Source organism: Eutrema salsugineum, unplaced genomic scaffold (genome assembly GCF_000478725.1).
Source record: "Eutrema salsugineum unplaced genomic scaffold, Eutsalg1_0 scaffold_11, whole genome shotgun sequence".
NCBI classification, from domain to species: domain Eukaryota; kingdom Viridiplantae; phylum Streptophyta; class Magnoliopsida; order Brassicales; family Brassicaceae; genus Eutrema; species Eutrema salsugineum.
In genome coordinates, this window is record NW_006256901.1 from 259,564 (window position 1) to 276,541 (window position 16,978).

A 16,978-nucleotide genomic window follows, 5' to 3' on the forward strand; every position below is an offset into this window, starting at 1 on the left:
ATAACTTCATTTTTTACTTTTGGAGTGAGATATGGAGTAGGGTTGGAGAAAATGTTGCTCCAAACTCTATTTTAAAGTAAAATTTGGAGTAGGGTTGGAGATGGTATTAGTGCTCTAAAGATAACTAGGATTTTTTTTTTAATAAATAGCTTGACTTTTGCAGTAGTGAAGTATTGTCGATATTTTATCGATGTTTGGAGGTAATTTAGACTTTTAGTGCTCTAAAAAAAATTAGAGTTTTGTTTTAATAAATAGCTCAATCTTCGTATCTCAAAGCTCCACCACCCTTAAAATTTACTATTTCCTTTTCTGCAATACTCTTTTACCACAGCTCACGGAGGCGCTCGTTTTGCGACTCACGGAGGCGCTTGTTCCGTGACTCACAGAGGCGCTTGTTCCAAGACTCTCCAATTCACTGGTTCTGCTGCTCTCCAACTCGCTTGTTCTGCTGCTCTCCAACTCGCTCGTTCCGCTGCTCTCCAACTCGCTCGTTCCGCTGCTCTCCAACTCGCTAGATGAGTAAATAAGTAAGGATTACTGGATGTTGTTATGGATCCAACGACCCAATTAGTTAATTTTTTCTCTGAACACCTCCTAAAGACATTCCTTTTAACTCCCATATCAGTTTTCAAGAAAAATGACTCAGCAAGATCAACACCAGCCAAGTAAATCACACTGAAATCTTAAACTTTGTTAGCAAAAAACAAAACTTCAGAAACTCAAACTCCAATGATCATATATTGAAAACATAGTGTAGTAGTATATCATGTTTTATCAAACTATTTACTATTAATAATTTTCATTTTTTCTCAAAATTTTAAAATTCAAACTTGTAATTGATGTATTCGAAAATGTAAAGTGACTTTGAACTAAAAATACACATCGTTTTGAAACACAATGATTTGCAATTTTCAAGATGCGTTTTATTAAAAATATCGTTTTGGCTCAATTTAATATCTAAGAACAAATCAGATGCAAAATCAGGTTGTAAAGAAAATGAGAAGGATGATCTCGAAATCTTATGTGACATCAATATATAGTATGATCATTCAAATTGTAAAGACTAATTGTACCGTTTTCGGCTCAATTTTCAAGATGCGTTTTAGAAAAACGTTTTTTAAAAAAAAAATTTCTAAATTTCGGTTTTCTATAATTTCAAAAACGGTTTGGTTGAATACAGAATTAAGCACTAAACCATATTAATTGAAACATGTTCGTTTTAAGTTTTTTTACACATCATCATTTAGGAACCAATTAAAAAATGACATGTAATTGCTAAATAGGGCTAAACGGTTTTTTTGCAGCCGAAACTCATTCTGGAGCTGACATGTAAGCGAAAAGCTGTGAAACTCGCTGTGAGCGCGACACGTAAGCAAAACACTACAGAAATAAAAAAATAACATATTTTAAATTATTTTTTATAAATTTCGGTTTTATATAATTTCAAAAACGGTTTGGTTGACTACGGAATTAAGCATTAAACCATATTAATTTAAACCGGTTCGTTTTAAGTTTTTTTACACATCATCATTTAAGAACTAATTAAAAAATCTCAATTTAATATCTAAGAACAAATCAGATGCAAAATCAGGTTGTAAAGAAAATGAGAAGGATGATCTCGAAATCTTATGTGACATCAATATATAGTATGATCATTCAAATTGTAAAGACTAATTGTACCGTTTTCGGCTCAATTTTCAAGATGCGTTTTAGAAAAACGTTTTTTTTTTAAAAAAATTCTGAATTTTGGTTTATATAATTTCAAAAACAGTTTGGTTGACTACGGAATTAAGCATTAAACCATATTAATTAAAACATGTTCGTTTTAAGTTTTTTTACACATCATCATTTAGAAACCAATTAAAAAATGACATGTAATTGCTAAATAGTGCTAAACGGTTTTTTTGCAGCCGAAACTCATTTTAGAGCTGACATGTAAGCGAAAAGCTGTGAAACTCACTGTGAACACGACACGTAAGCAAAACACTACAGAAATAAATAAAAAAACGTATTTTAAATTATTTTTTCTAAATTTTGGTTTTATATAATTTCAAAAACGGTTTGGTTGACTATGGAATTAAGCATTAAACCATATTAATTTAAACCGGTTCGTTTTAAGTTTTTTTACACATCATCATTTAAGAACCAATTAAAAATCTCAATTTAATATCTAAGAACAAATCAGATGCAAAATCAGGTTGTAAAGAAAATGAGAAGGATGATCTCGAAATCTTATGTGACATCAATATATAGTATGATCATTCAAATTGTAAAGACTAATTGTACCGTTTTTGGCTCAATTTTCAAGATGTGTTTTAGAAAAACGTTTTTTTTTTTAATTTCTGAATTTTGGTTTATATAATTTCAAAAACAGTTTGGTTGACTACAGAATTAAGCACTAAACCATATTAATTGAAACATGTTTGTTTTAAGTTTTTTTTACACATCATCATTTAGGAACCAATTAAAAAATGACATGTAATTGCTAAATAGTGCTAAACGTTTTTTTGCAGCCGAAACTCATTCTGGAGCTGACATGTAAGCGAAAAGCTGTGAAACTCGCTGTGAAACTCGCTGTGAGCACGACACGTAAGCAAAACACTACAGAAAAAAAAAACGTATTTTTTTTTTTCAAAATTTTGGTTTTATATAATTTCAAAAACGGTTTGGTTGACTACGAAATTAAGCATTAAACCATATTAATTTAAACCGGTTTGTTTTAAGTTTTTTTACACATCATCATTTAAGAACCAATTAAAAAATGACATGTAATTGCTAAATATGACTAAACGGTCTTTTTGCAGGTGAAACTAATTCTGAAGCTGACACGTAAGCGAAAAGCTGTGAAACTCGTTTTGAACGCGACACGTAAACAAATCACTACACAAATAAGTATATAGATATTTTGTAAATTTTATTAGAAAATGTTAAATTTCTTTATTAAAAATATGTTATTTTGTTTATGGTTTTATTTTTATATTTTATTGTTACATTCTGCCTCCAATAACAACTAAAATAATTTTGAATATTGAGTGAGGATAAAACTTGTCCGATATGGCGAGTTTACTAGTTTAGTTTTGACAAATGATACTCGCGATATAATATATCTAACAATTGGAATTACTATTATCATCATGATTCTTGCTAGTAATTCTTTTAAAAAATTGAGCCGAAAAATTGATTAAAAGGGGGATTTTTTCTCGTGAGAGACACGAAATCATAGTTACTAAAATTTTAGTGGAAAACACCAAAAGTGGAATGACACAAAATGGAATCCGTGTATGATTCCTCATCTCATTGCCTTTTTTTGGGTCAAATTCTATTAATTAACTACATATTCTTTTGAACGCAACGTATGCACCAATTGTCATCTACTTTCATAGCTTATATATATCTTTTCTTTTCTTTTTTGCGAAAATAGCTTGTATATCTTTTAGCTAGGATGTATGTATATCGTTATATTTTCTTATTATACTTAACATGTTTGCATAATATGTATAACTTATGCGTGGTGTTTAGATAATCAGATAGAAGGATTATAAATTTGCGGAAGAATAGGAATTATTTCTCCTCGATTAATTATTTAATTGATCGATTAGAATAGAAATTCTGCCGCAAAAATGACATGTGATCGATTATAAATTTGTGGCAGAATAGGAATTATTTCTCCTCGATTAATTCAACCGATTAGAATAAGAATGTCTTCCGTCCAAGAACCAACACATTATACTAACTACATAAAACCATGTACACGCGGTAATTTTTATATATATAATAATTTAGTTTATCAATAATATATATATATATATATATGCAAATTTAAATTTTCTAAATCATGATAGAATTATGTAATCGCAAATCACTTTCTATGGTTATCTCTTTAAATTATTATTAGACATATATTTGTCTGTTTATTACATATTTTCTGTTTTTTTACTAATAAAATAAAGTTAACAAATACATACACTCATCGATACAAAATAAAATACAAAATATTGCGTTTGTTTGTTTCAGCTTACCTTTAAATCTCATCTCGAATCCTTTGAGTTCTGCTTAGGGTAATAAATATTAAAAAAAAAAAATTTCTTTCTAAATATTCTTTTTTTTTGTTAAAAAAATACAAAGTTCGGACGTCAATAGAATAAATATGATAAATTTAGGCATTATATTCTCCTGATACATAAAGAATTTTGTCTATGTGACAGAAAAATAAGGCGCTACGTAAGAAAATTTTATAGCTAATTTTAGATTGAGTTAAACATTCACTATATGTCAGTCTTATGTATCTACAAAAGATGTACGAAAACTATAAACCGAAATTGAACAGAAAAAAAAATACCTCTAAAACTTCAACTTTGTTTGTTATATCATCTGCTCTAAACCTAATATTGTTAGGCAGCAGAGCATTACGAATACAAAAATATCATTATTTTTTATGCATGCAATAAATAAAAACTATTTATGATTTTTTAATGTTTTGCGAACAACAAAAAACGTCGCATAAAACTCTAAATTAATATGAAAACAAGAAATAATTATTTTAATGGCTTATAAAGTTTTTCTTATACATAACATAAGAATATTGATATATATATATATATTGTGTAATTACGCTACATACAGCTTGTTCCTAGCTCTCTTTCTCTGAGGGAAGGATTGGTTATCATTGCCTCCTTGTAGACACGTAGAGTGATTATATCTATGTATTTGATCGCATTTCTGATCTGAAACACCAAAAGCCACAATCACTAAAACAAAAGTAACAAAAAAAATCTTTATTTTGGATATGTTATTTGAAAACCTTAATTCTTTCCCAATGTTGGTTATGAACGTGACTGCAGCGACGCTATATCTGATTTCTAGAGCTTTTTGAGCTTGTAAGAGAAAGCTGAAAAATAGGTGGAATGCCGCTTTATTTTATAATAACATATGATTATGGCTCTTGATTCTTCGAATTTATTTTAGTGTCGTTTAATTTTCTCGGGTGTACTTTACGAAGTGGTAACACTACAAGTTCAATGCATTTTTTTTATTGTAAGAGAATGACTTTTCAAGATAAAAACTATTTTTGTATTTGTGTCATGGCTGATGAATTAATTTTTTTTTTTGGGATTAAGAAAATTAATTTTTTCAAAAGCTGACGTATCAAAAGAGAGAGTGCTTATGTGTCAAGCTTGTGAGACTCAACTGAATCTTTATATAATAGATACTTAGTCATTCTTCATCGTCACTCTATAAATTTTAAAAGACTTTCCTTTTTATCACTCTATTCTTCATTCTTTATAAAATATCACTCTATAAATTTAAAAGACTTTCCTTTTTAATTGACAAGCTAATTATTATGTCTATCAACACTGAATAAGTGTAGTATTCAAAATTTATAGGTGTTTACTGAGACTACTAAAGCTTTATTCTAGATTATCCTTTCCTCTTATTTTTCATTTTGCGACAAAAGATGGCTTCATGCATATATACTTCGAATTATTGTAGAAAAATTATGTCAGCAAAGTTTAGAGAACTAGCAGTCAAGCACCACTGATTAACAACACTTCTTGATTTAGAGTATGTGGACGGATGTCCCATTGACTAAAGTCAAACCTAAGAATACCAATTGCCCAATATGCCACAATTAAGGCCCATACACTTTATAGCTACAAACTCAGTTTTTAGAAGTATGATAAGAGTATGAGAAAGGTGGGATGAAGAGTCTAATTTTGCCGAGTCATGAGGATGCGCTAGCAATTAAACCATATTTTTGATTAAGATGCGTAAGCCCCTTTTGATTCCTCTTCTCTAGAGTGTCGACGTCTTGTTACACATACATAAGTCCACAAATTGAAGACAATAATTGAGTGTTTTTGATGTCCGTGAAGTCGCCTATTTTATATGTTCGCACCAAATCTCATATATTGATAGTTGCTAAGCCACGTGACTGATTTGTTGCCAATCGAATCGGAGAGGTTCTATTCCTATTAATTTTCCCCCAGTTTTTTTAAATAGCCCTTCAAAATCCTAAGAATAGTAAACTAAATAAAGTAACACACATCCACTATCTTCTTCTCAAAATATTTTAGAAGTGGTGGAAGAATCTCCCAAAGGGTAAGAGATTAAAAAAACTTTTTAGTAAAATATCAAATAAAGCTATTTTATTTTCGTTTAAATATTTTCAAAAGGAAAAATAAATTAGGCACCGCTTTGATTAAATATTTTACGAAAATATTGAAACACTTATGGTGGGGGTGACAATAAAAACACATGCATAGTGGGCAAGAAGATTTGATGGAATTGGATTATAATGAGGAAACGAAACTTCTTTTGTGTTTCGATAAGTGGATGTACTTATATTCGTTCTACCACCTGAGACACTAAAATAATAGTTCCTGAAAGTTGGGAGCTTTTTCTCAATATAGTAACTTACCTTATTACCTTTAGTTGCTGAATGTAGAAAACATTTCATATTAATCTATTTACAGTCCATACTCTTTCAATGATTTTAATAAGTTTATTTTGATAAACGCCTTTTAATCCTATATATATATATATCCTCTATATATATATATATATATATATATATATATGAACTTCTGGAAAACAAATTTAGAAAATGTATGGGATGGAAATTAGTATACGTTTTAATTTCAAATTAATTTCAGATACTAAACAGACCTTTTTTTTTCCTTCTAAACTTCATTTCATAGTTGATTTAATGAAGTAGAATTGTTAAACCTGAGCATCGAACCAATGCGTAGGTGTGGCTTATTAAGATCTCTTGATCGGTCTAGCTAAACTTTTTGATTTCTTGAATAAAGTAATACACGAACGATATGAAATAAACTATTGTTAGATATATTATCGTGATGCATTAGAAATTTAGAATAGACATAAATATAATTGAATATTACCAATGGATACCTTATTTTAATCATAAAGTGATTTTAATCATAAAGTGGTTTCTGAAAGTGTAATGGAACAAAGATTACCAATGAGGTGGTCAAGCCTAATTTGTAGACTATTTCTTTAAATATTTTCGTAATCGTATCTTTATCAGAGAAGCATATCGTTTTACGATCGAGAATACAATATATTCTCACTTTTGAGTTCTATGATAGAATTGATGCAAAGTAGTAGACCAACACGGGTTAATTTGTAAAATTCACGTTCATCCTGTGAATGATGACCAGTTCAACACTTAAAAACCCGAAAATAATTCGATTAGATACATCTAAAATTCTACCATAATGCTTCACACGTGTATTAAGATTTTATAATCAATTATTTTTGGTCGTTCATCGAAGGTTGTCATAGTTTAATATACTTCCCACGTTGATAACATATATGTGAAGTTATTCGTTTTTATAATGATTTTTTTCATTGTCTTTGTAAACTACAATTCTAAACAAATCAGCTATTCACATAGGATACACTCTTGGTTTTTTTTTATGACAGTAGTTTAAGACTAAACTTTTCAACTTATAGGATAATCAACGGTGATAGCCTTGGAAGAAAAGATCCTGAGGTATTGTCTAAACTTGCTTATCCTCTGATTCAATATCTATTTTTGAATTTTGTTTTCTTCTGATTGGCCGGTGGAAGTAATATGCTTTTAACTTATTACTTTATCAGAAAATCCGATAAATGTACTACTCAATAGCTATACTTATCCAAAATATTAGACAAGCTTAGCCCTTGTTAACCAAAAATAACTTGTTACTACTTTTCATTGGAATTATTAGATAAATAAAACTAAAATGTTATTTGACAATCGACCGAAACATAAATTATCTGTGAAGATGTAAAGCCCAAAAACCGCAGAAAAACAAATGGCTTATACTCCGACTATGAATGGTGAGAACAACCTCTTCAAGATATTATGGTAATTAACCCAAGCTTTCAACTGAAGCTTTTGACGGTTTTAAAAGCGGACTCAAGCTCATTATATTGCTTCACACACTAGTGGTTCCACGAGCTAAGTGGGCTGTTCTAACCAAATCCAAATAACCGAATCAATACCACAAACAAGGCTTATCAAAGTCTTATGTCTAACTTGGAACAATGTTGAAGCCAAAAATTACAAAGCAACATAGATAATCAAATCAATCACTTTTATTCTTAGCACCAATATGGTAAAACATATAATTTTACCAATTAGTTTTTCGGAATATTAAAGATACCATATATATATATATATATATATATATATATTCACATAAACACATAAATTATAAAAGGATTCCGAATAAGTGCATAATATTGCCCCCTGGATAAAAAAAGGGACAAAGGCAAGAGACAAGTGTCTTCTCATGATATGTACACAGTGAAAAACACGATGAGGTTTTTTAGTGGATATACGATCAACAGCCAACATTAGCATATGCTATATATCTAATGAATGGTGATACCCATAAACAGAGATCTAAATGGTAACGCAATTGGTGGAATCATCCACTACATTAGGAAAAAAATGAAGTTCCATTATGATTATTATTTTTTTTAACAAGGTTTTAAGTTCCATTATTTGTAGAAAAGAAAAGAAAGTTACTACATAAAATAGCATAATATATTCATAAGCATTTTATAGTGGCAGGTGTGAATTTGATTATCCGACCCAAACCAATTTTCGGTTTGATATTTATGACTTTTTTTGGGGGGGGGGGGGGTTGCATTCAGTGAGATGCAAACCTTGGATCATAAACATCGTCTAAAATTGAATGAAACTCCTAGTAGCCTTGTATTATGATTACAACATGTCAATATCATATGGCGAGCGCAGGCTTAAGACTCAATCACACGATATTATGTTATTGGCTTAAGGCAAACATAAATTGTCGCAATCACTGTAGAAACTGAAGATATGTGGGTTGAAAAATGTCATAAACACAATGATTGAAATATAAGTTTTTGATAATCTCGTAATAATACATTTTCCAAGAAATGAAATTATTGGAGATCTCAAAACCCAACTTCTCAACGATAAATTAATACCTTATTCAACCATATATTTTTATCTTAGAAAATACAACAAATACAACAATTTCCTGTAAATTAGTCGACCTTTGTTGACATTCTTCAATCTCTCCTCTTTCTCTTTGAACACTCAGGTTCTCACTCTCTTTCTCTCTTCACTCTTTTCTTTTGTTTCTCTTTTCTCTCTCACACTCTCATTCTCTCTAGTTCTCTGTTTCAGTCTTGTTTGGTGTTTGGTTTTTCTTAAGTGATAACAAGATGAACTTTAGAGAGAAAAACATTAAAAGGCTACATCTTTGATATTGATCAATCGATACTTTTTCTTACAAAGCACAACACACACTTATACTACATTACTACTTGATACAGCTTCTAGCACTTAAACTCTAGTCTTAACCACTTCTTCTAGTCCATACCTCTAACACTAGACTAGTTGTACAAGCAACCTTATTTAACTATTACAACAACTCCAACTGCTCTAACTTAGACTTAATCATCTTAACAAAACACACAGCCTTATTTCTTGACTTAGTTATATCTTAACTAAACTGATTTGTTGAACTTGAGCTCAACCAGAAAACGCAGGCCCATAGTCTCCTAATAGCTACACCATACACATGGCCCATCTTCTCTTTTTGTTGACTTCGTTGACCACTTCATCTTCTTTTTTACTCACGACATCGCTTCCTCTTTGCTTTGTTCTTCTTCTTTCTTTTCCTTTTCACTGATATCTCCTTCTCTTCTTGTTGAAGATTCAATCAAGGATTTCAACTTCAACAACCTTTTTCCATTCATAGGGTTTTATTCTAGAAAAGGTTTTATCGGTATTAGTTAGCTAGCATATTTATTATCTCGAGGTCAAACAATGGTAAATTACGGAAAGTAGGTCAATACTCTTTTTCAACACGTGGCCAAAATGTGTACGGCTAATTTTCGACACAATTTTTTAGGTTGGCCTTTAAAACAGATTGGGACTACACTACGGGTTTTAAGCAAAAACAAAACTATGTTATGGGTTAGTTCTATAAACAAACAATAAAGTCCATTGGGCCAGATATGAGTATAAGCAAATTGGAACCCAACAACTTGTGAACCTAGTGGTGGTTTCGTGATTAAGTGAAAGAATGAGGGACAGGAAGAGAAATCTCAGGTATCGAGGCACTTGAATGATATCTTTTAGAATGTGGGTCCAGATCCTGGCTTTTACTTTACAGGCCGGTCCTTTCTTTTTATTGCTTTTCCTAAATTCTTCCAACGTATTTTCCCACTGCAGATGCTACTAAAGTTACGAAAATACCCCTGCTTTACCGCTATATAATTACTCGTGCAGGAATCATTCATTCATTCAAATTGACACTAATACACAAGCAATTAAAAAAATTGTCCTCGTTGGGTACATTGAAAATCATTCATTCCTTCAATTTCCTGCATTATACCCACACCTACCAATCTGTTCCGCGTTTCACCATTGGAGGCCTATAAGCTTTTTTTTAATTTGGTAGAATAATAAGAAAAGAAAAGAAAACATAGTGTACAAGAAGAAGACAAGAAAGAAAAAAAGAAATATTGAGTGTGGCAGTTTGGAAAATAAAGTCGAAAAGGGAGGACGAAAAACAAAATTAGCCAAACATTATTCGTAGCTTTAATTAGTTTTAGGCTTTTAGCTCTCCTCCCACCTCCATTTCCATTTACTTTTTTTTTCTTCTTCTCTTCTTTATGTATTGTTTATTGTTAGTTTTTATGTTTTTTCGCCTCTGTCTTCTTCTCCTTCTTGACCTCTCACTCTCTCTCCTTCCAAATCCGACAGTAATTTTGACCGTTGCTGTCTCCAACGTCTCACTCTACAGTAATCCTCACGCTCCTCTAGCTTCTTTTGACCATAACATAACCCTATTAGGTTTTTTTTTTTGTCTTCTCTCTCTCTCTCTCTCTCTCTTCTAAAACCTCTTTTCTGGGATTGATCATTGCTTTTTTTTTTTTAACATTCAGCAGAACAAATCCAACATTTTTCACCATTTCTCATCTGGGATTCTGTCGGTTTCCAGTAAATTTCTCCCTTTTTTTTCTTTTACAGGAAATAAGCACGAATCTGTAAATGGGTTTTAGATTTTCTTGAAGAGGGTTTAAGGGTTGAAAGACTCTGAAGAGCTTTTGTCTTGTAAATTAAGCAAAGAATCTTTCTTCAGACATTTGGGAAAAATGATGTCTTTTTCTCATTTAATGTGAGTTAATGAAACAACCATGCTCTCATTTGTTTCGATCTTTTCATTATCTACTTATATGAATGAGTCTTGATCTGTGGAATTGAAGCTTCACAAAAAAAGAAGAAGAAGAAGTAGCAGAGCAATGGGATGTTCTCATTCCAAGTTAGATGATGAAGAAGCAGTTCAGATCTGTAAAGACAGGAAACGTTTCATCAAACAAGCAGTAGAACATAGAACTAAGTTTGCTACTGGTCACATTGCTTACATACAGTCTCTTAGAAAAGTCTCTGATGCTCTCCATGACTATATCGAAGGAGACAACTACAAGCCTCACGAGTTTGTTCCGAGTCAGGACTCATTCATCACTCCGGTCAAGTCAAGACCGAGCCGCCGTAGCAGCAGCAGGAGCGGCGGTGAGTTCATAACGATCTCGCCTTCTTCGATGCCTCCTCATCCTTCGAAAATGATTCAAGATAAGCCAAGATCGAAGGTGAGAGCGAACTACTTGATGGCTAATAGAAGCAGACCGGTTCGTGTCGAGCAGAGATCCCCTGAGACGTTTCGTGTTGAGACGTTTTCACCACCGAGTCACCAATACGGAGAAGCAGATGGTTTCTTTGGTATGAACATGAACATGAATATGAACACTTCTGCAGCTTCTTCTTCTTCGTTTTGGAATCCGTTGAGCTCTCCTGAGCAAAGATTTAGCAGCCATAACATTCCTCCTCCTTCCCCGCAGAATTCGCAGTGGGATTTCTTCTGGAATCCGTTCTCTTCGTTGGATTATTACGGATATAGTTATGATAGGGGAAGTGTTGATAATAGGAGTGGTGTGGATGATGAGATTAGAGGACTGAGACGTGTTCGAGAGGAAGAAGGGATTCCAGACTTGGAAGAAGATGAGCCTAATGAACCTCAACCTGTGAGGTTTCAGAATCAGAAAATGAAAGCAACAGAAGAGAGTAGAGGTAAAGTCGATAAGAGTCGTTGCAATGAGGAAGTTAAAGTTGAAGATGTTGATGAGAATGATGATGATGATGATGATGATGATGATGATGATGAGGATGAAGATGAGGATGGGGAGTTTACGGACAGTGGGTGTGAAACTGAGAACGAGGGAGAAGAGAAATGCGTTGGGAAGCAAGAACAGCGAACCGTGGAGGTGCCTAGAGTAGAAATTACAGGGAATGTTGTTGGAGTTGGGAAGGTTGAAGAGATGAAGAATGTTGTTGGTGTTGCAAAAAGAGAGACGACTGGTTTCACGGTTTATGTGAACCGGAGACCAACGAGCATGGCAGAGGTAATCAAAGATCTTGAAGATCAGTTCACAACCATTTGTAATGTGGCTAAGGAAGTCTCGGGGCTGTTGGAAGCTAGCAGAGCTCAATACGCACCATCATCTAGTGAACATAGTGGTAAGTTCATGGAAAAGGTTGTAGTCTTTTCTCTTTTTTCTTGTCTGAGTGTTGAAAGAAGTTTTCTTTCGTGTTTTTTGTAGCCATGAAAATGCTGAATCCAGTAGCTTTGTTCCGGTCGGGTTCATCAAGATCTTCCTCCTCAAGATTCTTGATCACTTCTTCTGGTGGTTCGAAGGAGAGTGGGTCTGAAAGCAGAAGCGATGTTTCAGATGAATCTTGCATGATTTCGGGTAGCCACCAAACAACATTGGACAGACTATTCGCGTGGGAGAAGAAACTCTACGATGAAGTTAGGGTAAGTAACAAGAGAGATCTCAGGAAATAGCAACTATGGAAATCTCGTTTCTTCCTCTCTGTTGGTTATAAATGAACAGTGTTTATTGTGTTGTAACAGTCTGGAGAACGTGTTCGAAGAGCATATGAGAAGAAATGTATGCAGCTAAAGAATCAAGACGTCAAAGGAGATGATCCGTTATCGGTTGATAAAACGAGGGCTACAATCAGAGATCTAGATACACAGATCAAGGTCTCTATACACTCGATTGAATCTATCTCCAAAAGGATAGAGACTCTTCGTGACCAAGAACTGTTGCCTCAGCTTCTTGAGCTCGTTCAAGGGTAACTTTAACAACAACTTCTTCTTCTTCTTCCTCTTTGGTTTCTCTTTTACCTTCAAGACTGACAAATGGTAATTTATGATCACAACAGGTTAACCAAGATGTGGCAGGTGATGGCAGAAAGTCATCAGATACAGAAACGAACACTAGACGAAGCGAAAATGTTACTTGCAGGAACACCAGTTTCAAAGCGACACAAGAAGAGACAACCTTCAATAATGCCAGAGCCCATCAACTCTCAAAGATTAGCTCAATCTGCTTTGAACCTTGAAGCTCAGCTTCGAAACTGGAGAGCTTGCTTCGAATTCTGGATCACGTCTCAAAGATCCTACATGACAGCATTATCAGGTTGGCTTCTCAGATGTTTCAGATGTGATCCTGACCCTGAGAAAGTCAGATTATCATCATGTCCTCACCCAATATACAGAGTCTGCATCCAATGGTCAAGGCTACTTAACAGCTTGAACGAGAAACCGGTTTTGGATAAACTCGACTTCTTTGCCTCCGGGATGGGTTCAATCTATGCAAGACAGGTTAGGGAAGATCCGAACTGGAGCGGAAACGGGTCAAGAAGATATTCCGGGTCAGAAAGTATGGACCTTGTGTTGGCTGATAAAGTAGAAGAAGATGTTGTGATGACTGCTGAGAAACTTGCAGAGGTTGCTGTGAAGGTTCTCTGCCATGGAATGTCTGTTGCAGTGAGTTCACTCGCCGAGTTTGCCATCAACTCGGCTGATGAACACTCGAAGCTTGTTAATCAACCGGAGGATGACACTGCGTCAGGGTCAGGGCAGCCTCCGGATGTAAATCTCAACTCCTAATTGTTGTTTAATTCATTTGGCTTTAGAGAGTTTAGATGTAGGTAGGTTTTTTTGGCATCATCTTTTGCTATCAGAAGATAGTTTATAGATGGATGAGATTTGTATTATTAGTAAAACAAATAGAGTTAGTTCAGTTGATTTTGATGATGTAACAAAAGTCTTGCAATTTTCAAGTTCTGGTATACCGGATTTCGGTATTTTATCCGGTATACCTTGATGTGGTAACCTGCTAAAATGCTAATAGATTGTAAGTTTGTAACCACTGAAATTTGTATAAAAGCCAGTAAAATAAAATATCCTTCAGAACAAAAATCATTATAATGTTACTAATCTCAGATCTGTAGACTCTCCCTAACAAAGAGTTCAAGAAAAAAACACACAGAGACTAGGAAGAAGAGGATAAAGAGTTTGCCTGAGAGCTACTGGTTCATTTGAGAAGAGAAGCCTTAGTGTTCAGTAATCTTCATCTTCGTACTCCAGTTCATTGGAACTACCTCCTCCCATAACGGATAAGTAAAGAACGACGGCTAAAAACTGAGCAGCTACAAAGAATTTTGCTCGTTTCTTGAATTTTTTCTCCTCTTCGGTCTTTTCTGTCTTTGGTTTGCTCTTTGGCTTTGAACCTGAATAACATCATATGAAATGCAAAAAACTTAGACATATCCAATTTGTCGCAGATATGACAGATGCATGTACAAAGAAGATTGAAGAGTACATGATATGAAAATTGTTGGGTTTGGATGTGACTGACCCTTTCTGGAAAATGAGGAAGGGAATGAGTGAAGTGGAGGCGAAGGAGATGAAGAAGAGCCCTCGAGGAACTCGGATTTGAGTTTCTCAGCATATCTGACAAGATTACTATGTTCCAGAAGTTTGCACCGAAGCACTGATGTTTCCTGATTATGCATCATAGCAGGACTACTTAATCTAAATTGTTTGTTTCAAGGAAGCCTAGATTCTACCCGATAAACTAATAAGTGAAATTTTTATTTTTCCTTAAAGAAGCTTACCGGTAATACTTGGATTATAAAAAGCATGTGGGAGAGAAAGAAAGCATCCAAACTCGAAGGCCTGTTGAGAAGAGCATAAGAGAAACATTGTGAATCATTAATAGAAAAAAGCTTAAAAGATTCAATTCCGTTTGGTCAATGTGATTGTAGTACCTGTCTTCAAAGAGAAACTTCTGCTCGCCTAACCTAGTCGACAAAGCTTCATATGCCTCACTTGCCCTCTTGTATATCTGTTCATTTAAAGACCCCTAACTTTAGTAAGTTCAAATGTTAACGAAACCTATATTCATGCAAACACACAAAACTTAAGCAAACGGTACCAGTTTTTCCTTTTGCTCTGCGTTTTCTTTGGTGATACCTAAACTGTTCTTGGCTATGTATGTCTGCTTATAGAAGAGGACCTTGCTGATCACCCAAGGAATATCTGAGTAGTAGATCTTCGATACAGATATTCCCTCGGTACCAACCCATAGTTCATATGTAAGCGCTTCTTCCAGCCAAGAAACAATAAGAGCCTTCAACGATAGATAATCCGGAAGAGACTGGAGCTGAGAGTCTAAATTGACAATCCCATCTTTCTTCAGTTTCTCAATCACCCCTCCATCTTCATTGTTGTATGCAACATATGTACCACTTTCAAAGTACGGCAATTCATCTGTGAACAATTGATAACATATCTAAAGATCATAAATATGTATATCTGGAAATATGGTTTTACAATTACACATAAATGTCTGGAGATATCTTTAGTATACAAACTCAGTAAGTGAATCAAACGACTAACTCATGAATAAGTTTGAAATATGACCAAAAACCATTATTCTCTTCAAATTTATGTCAAGATTTAACAAGTACGTTAACGAGCATTTCAGCAAAAGCCATCAGAAGAAATAACGAACCCTTCTACGTTAATTGTATCTTCTCTCAGAAAAACGAATCCTTTCAAACCTCAAGCAGCAATTAGTAAAGCCTAAAACCCCTATTTTTACTCTGATTAACCAAAAATCAAGAGTTTCATTGTACAATTTACAGTCCGAAACTGAAACTTACCCGTTCTAGGATTCGAATCTCAAATTCAAGTTTTTTTGTGTGTGTCTAAACTCAATTCAAGTTAATAGCATTGACAATGTGGATTTCAAAAACATAAACAGATCACGCAAGGAATCAACTACAGAGATAGGAATCAAAACGTAAGAAACAAGAGCAAAAACCTGAATCAGGGAAGGTCGAATTGAAGGCCAGTTCGAAAGGAAGCTGGGCTAATTTCAGATATATGTAAGCGGGAAGACAATTAGGGCAAGCTGTTGGGAGACCGAAGCCAGGCTTCCTCGTGACCAAAGTGAAATCCGCCGACTGTTGATCGCCTTCCATTATCGTAGTTTTGAGCTCTGATTCTTGGGGATGGTGAAGTTTGATCGTCAATTGAAAGAGACTTGGCGAGAAGAGTAGAAGATCCAGTCGGGTCTCGGTCCGGGTTAGTCGGTCGGGTTTAAACTAGGGTTTATTATTTGATCCACTATCTACTTTGGGCTTTATATGGCCATTGGACTATCCAATAAGGCGATATTTTTTACCTCGGCTCTAACCATGTATAAGTGGACAAGTGGTAAAAACATGTCCATTTCATAGTCATTCGATTATTCGGTTCAGATTGACTTATTCGAGTTTCATATTTTTTTGATATCAAATTTTATATCAGCAGTTCTGGTTCAAACCGTTTGATTTTGGATAAATGAATTATTACAAACAAAATATTTAGTTATGTTATGTCAATTAATTCCATTTAGTGTTTTTTTTTCTAATTAGGGTTTAATTCGGATAATTCAGTATAAGAATTTATGTACCATTCATATTATTTTATAGTTTGGTTCGGGTTCAAAAATTTTGATTTGGTTTGGTTTGGTTCGGAAATTTCGCTAGTATTACTTGACAGTTGACACCAAC

The 16,978-nt window shown here is 33.8% G+C and overlaps 2 protein-coding genes across 2 annotated transcripts; one reads left to right on the top strand and one right to left on the bottom strand.

Annotated features, from left to right (window-relative positions):
* Positions 1 to 10,916: 10,916 nt before the first annotated feature.
* On the top strand, positions 10,917 to 14,282 carry LOC18026035 (nitrate regulatory gene2 protein). The gene is made up of 5 exons (XM_006409023.2): positions 10,917 to 11,186; positions 11,275 to 12,583; positions 12,667 to 12,881; positions 12,981 to 13,204; positions 13,295 to 14,282. Exons 2-5 carry the CDS (start codon positions 11,311 to 11,313, stop codon positions 14,022 to 14,024), a joined length of 2,442 nt encoding a protein of 813 aa, XP_006409086.1. The 5' UTR covers positions 10,917 to 11,186; positions 11,275 to 11,310; the 3' UTR covers positions 14,025 to 14,282.
* LOC18026037 (mitochondrial outer membrane import complex protein METAXIN) lies at positions 14,278 to 16,488 on the bottom strand. Its single transcript, XM_006409022.2, has 6 exons — positions 16,246 to 16,488; positions 15,355 to 15,689; positions 15,188 to 15,264; positions 15,035 to 15,095; positions 14,776 to 14,920; positions 14,278 to 14,647 (listed from the first exon to the last, which is right to left on the bottom strand). Exons 1-6 carry the CDS (start codon positions 16,403 to 16,405, stop codon positions 14,478 to 14,480), a joined length of 948 nt encoding a protein of 315 aa, XP_006409085.1. The 5' UTR covers positions 16,406 to 16,488; the 3' UTR covers positions 14,278 to 14,477.
* Positions 16,489 to 16,978: the final 490 nt, after the last annotated feature.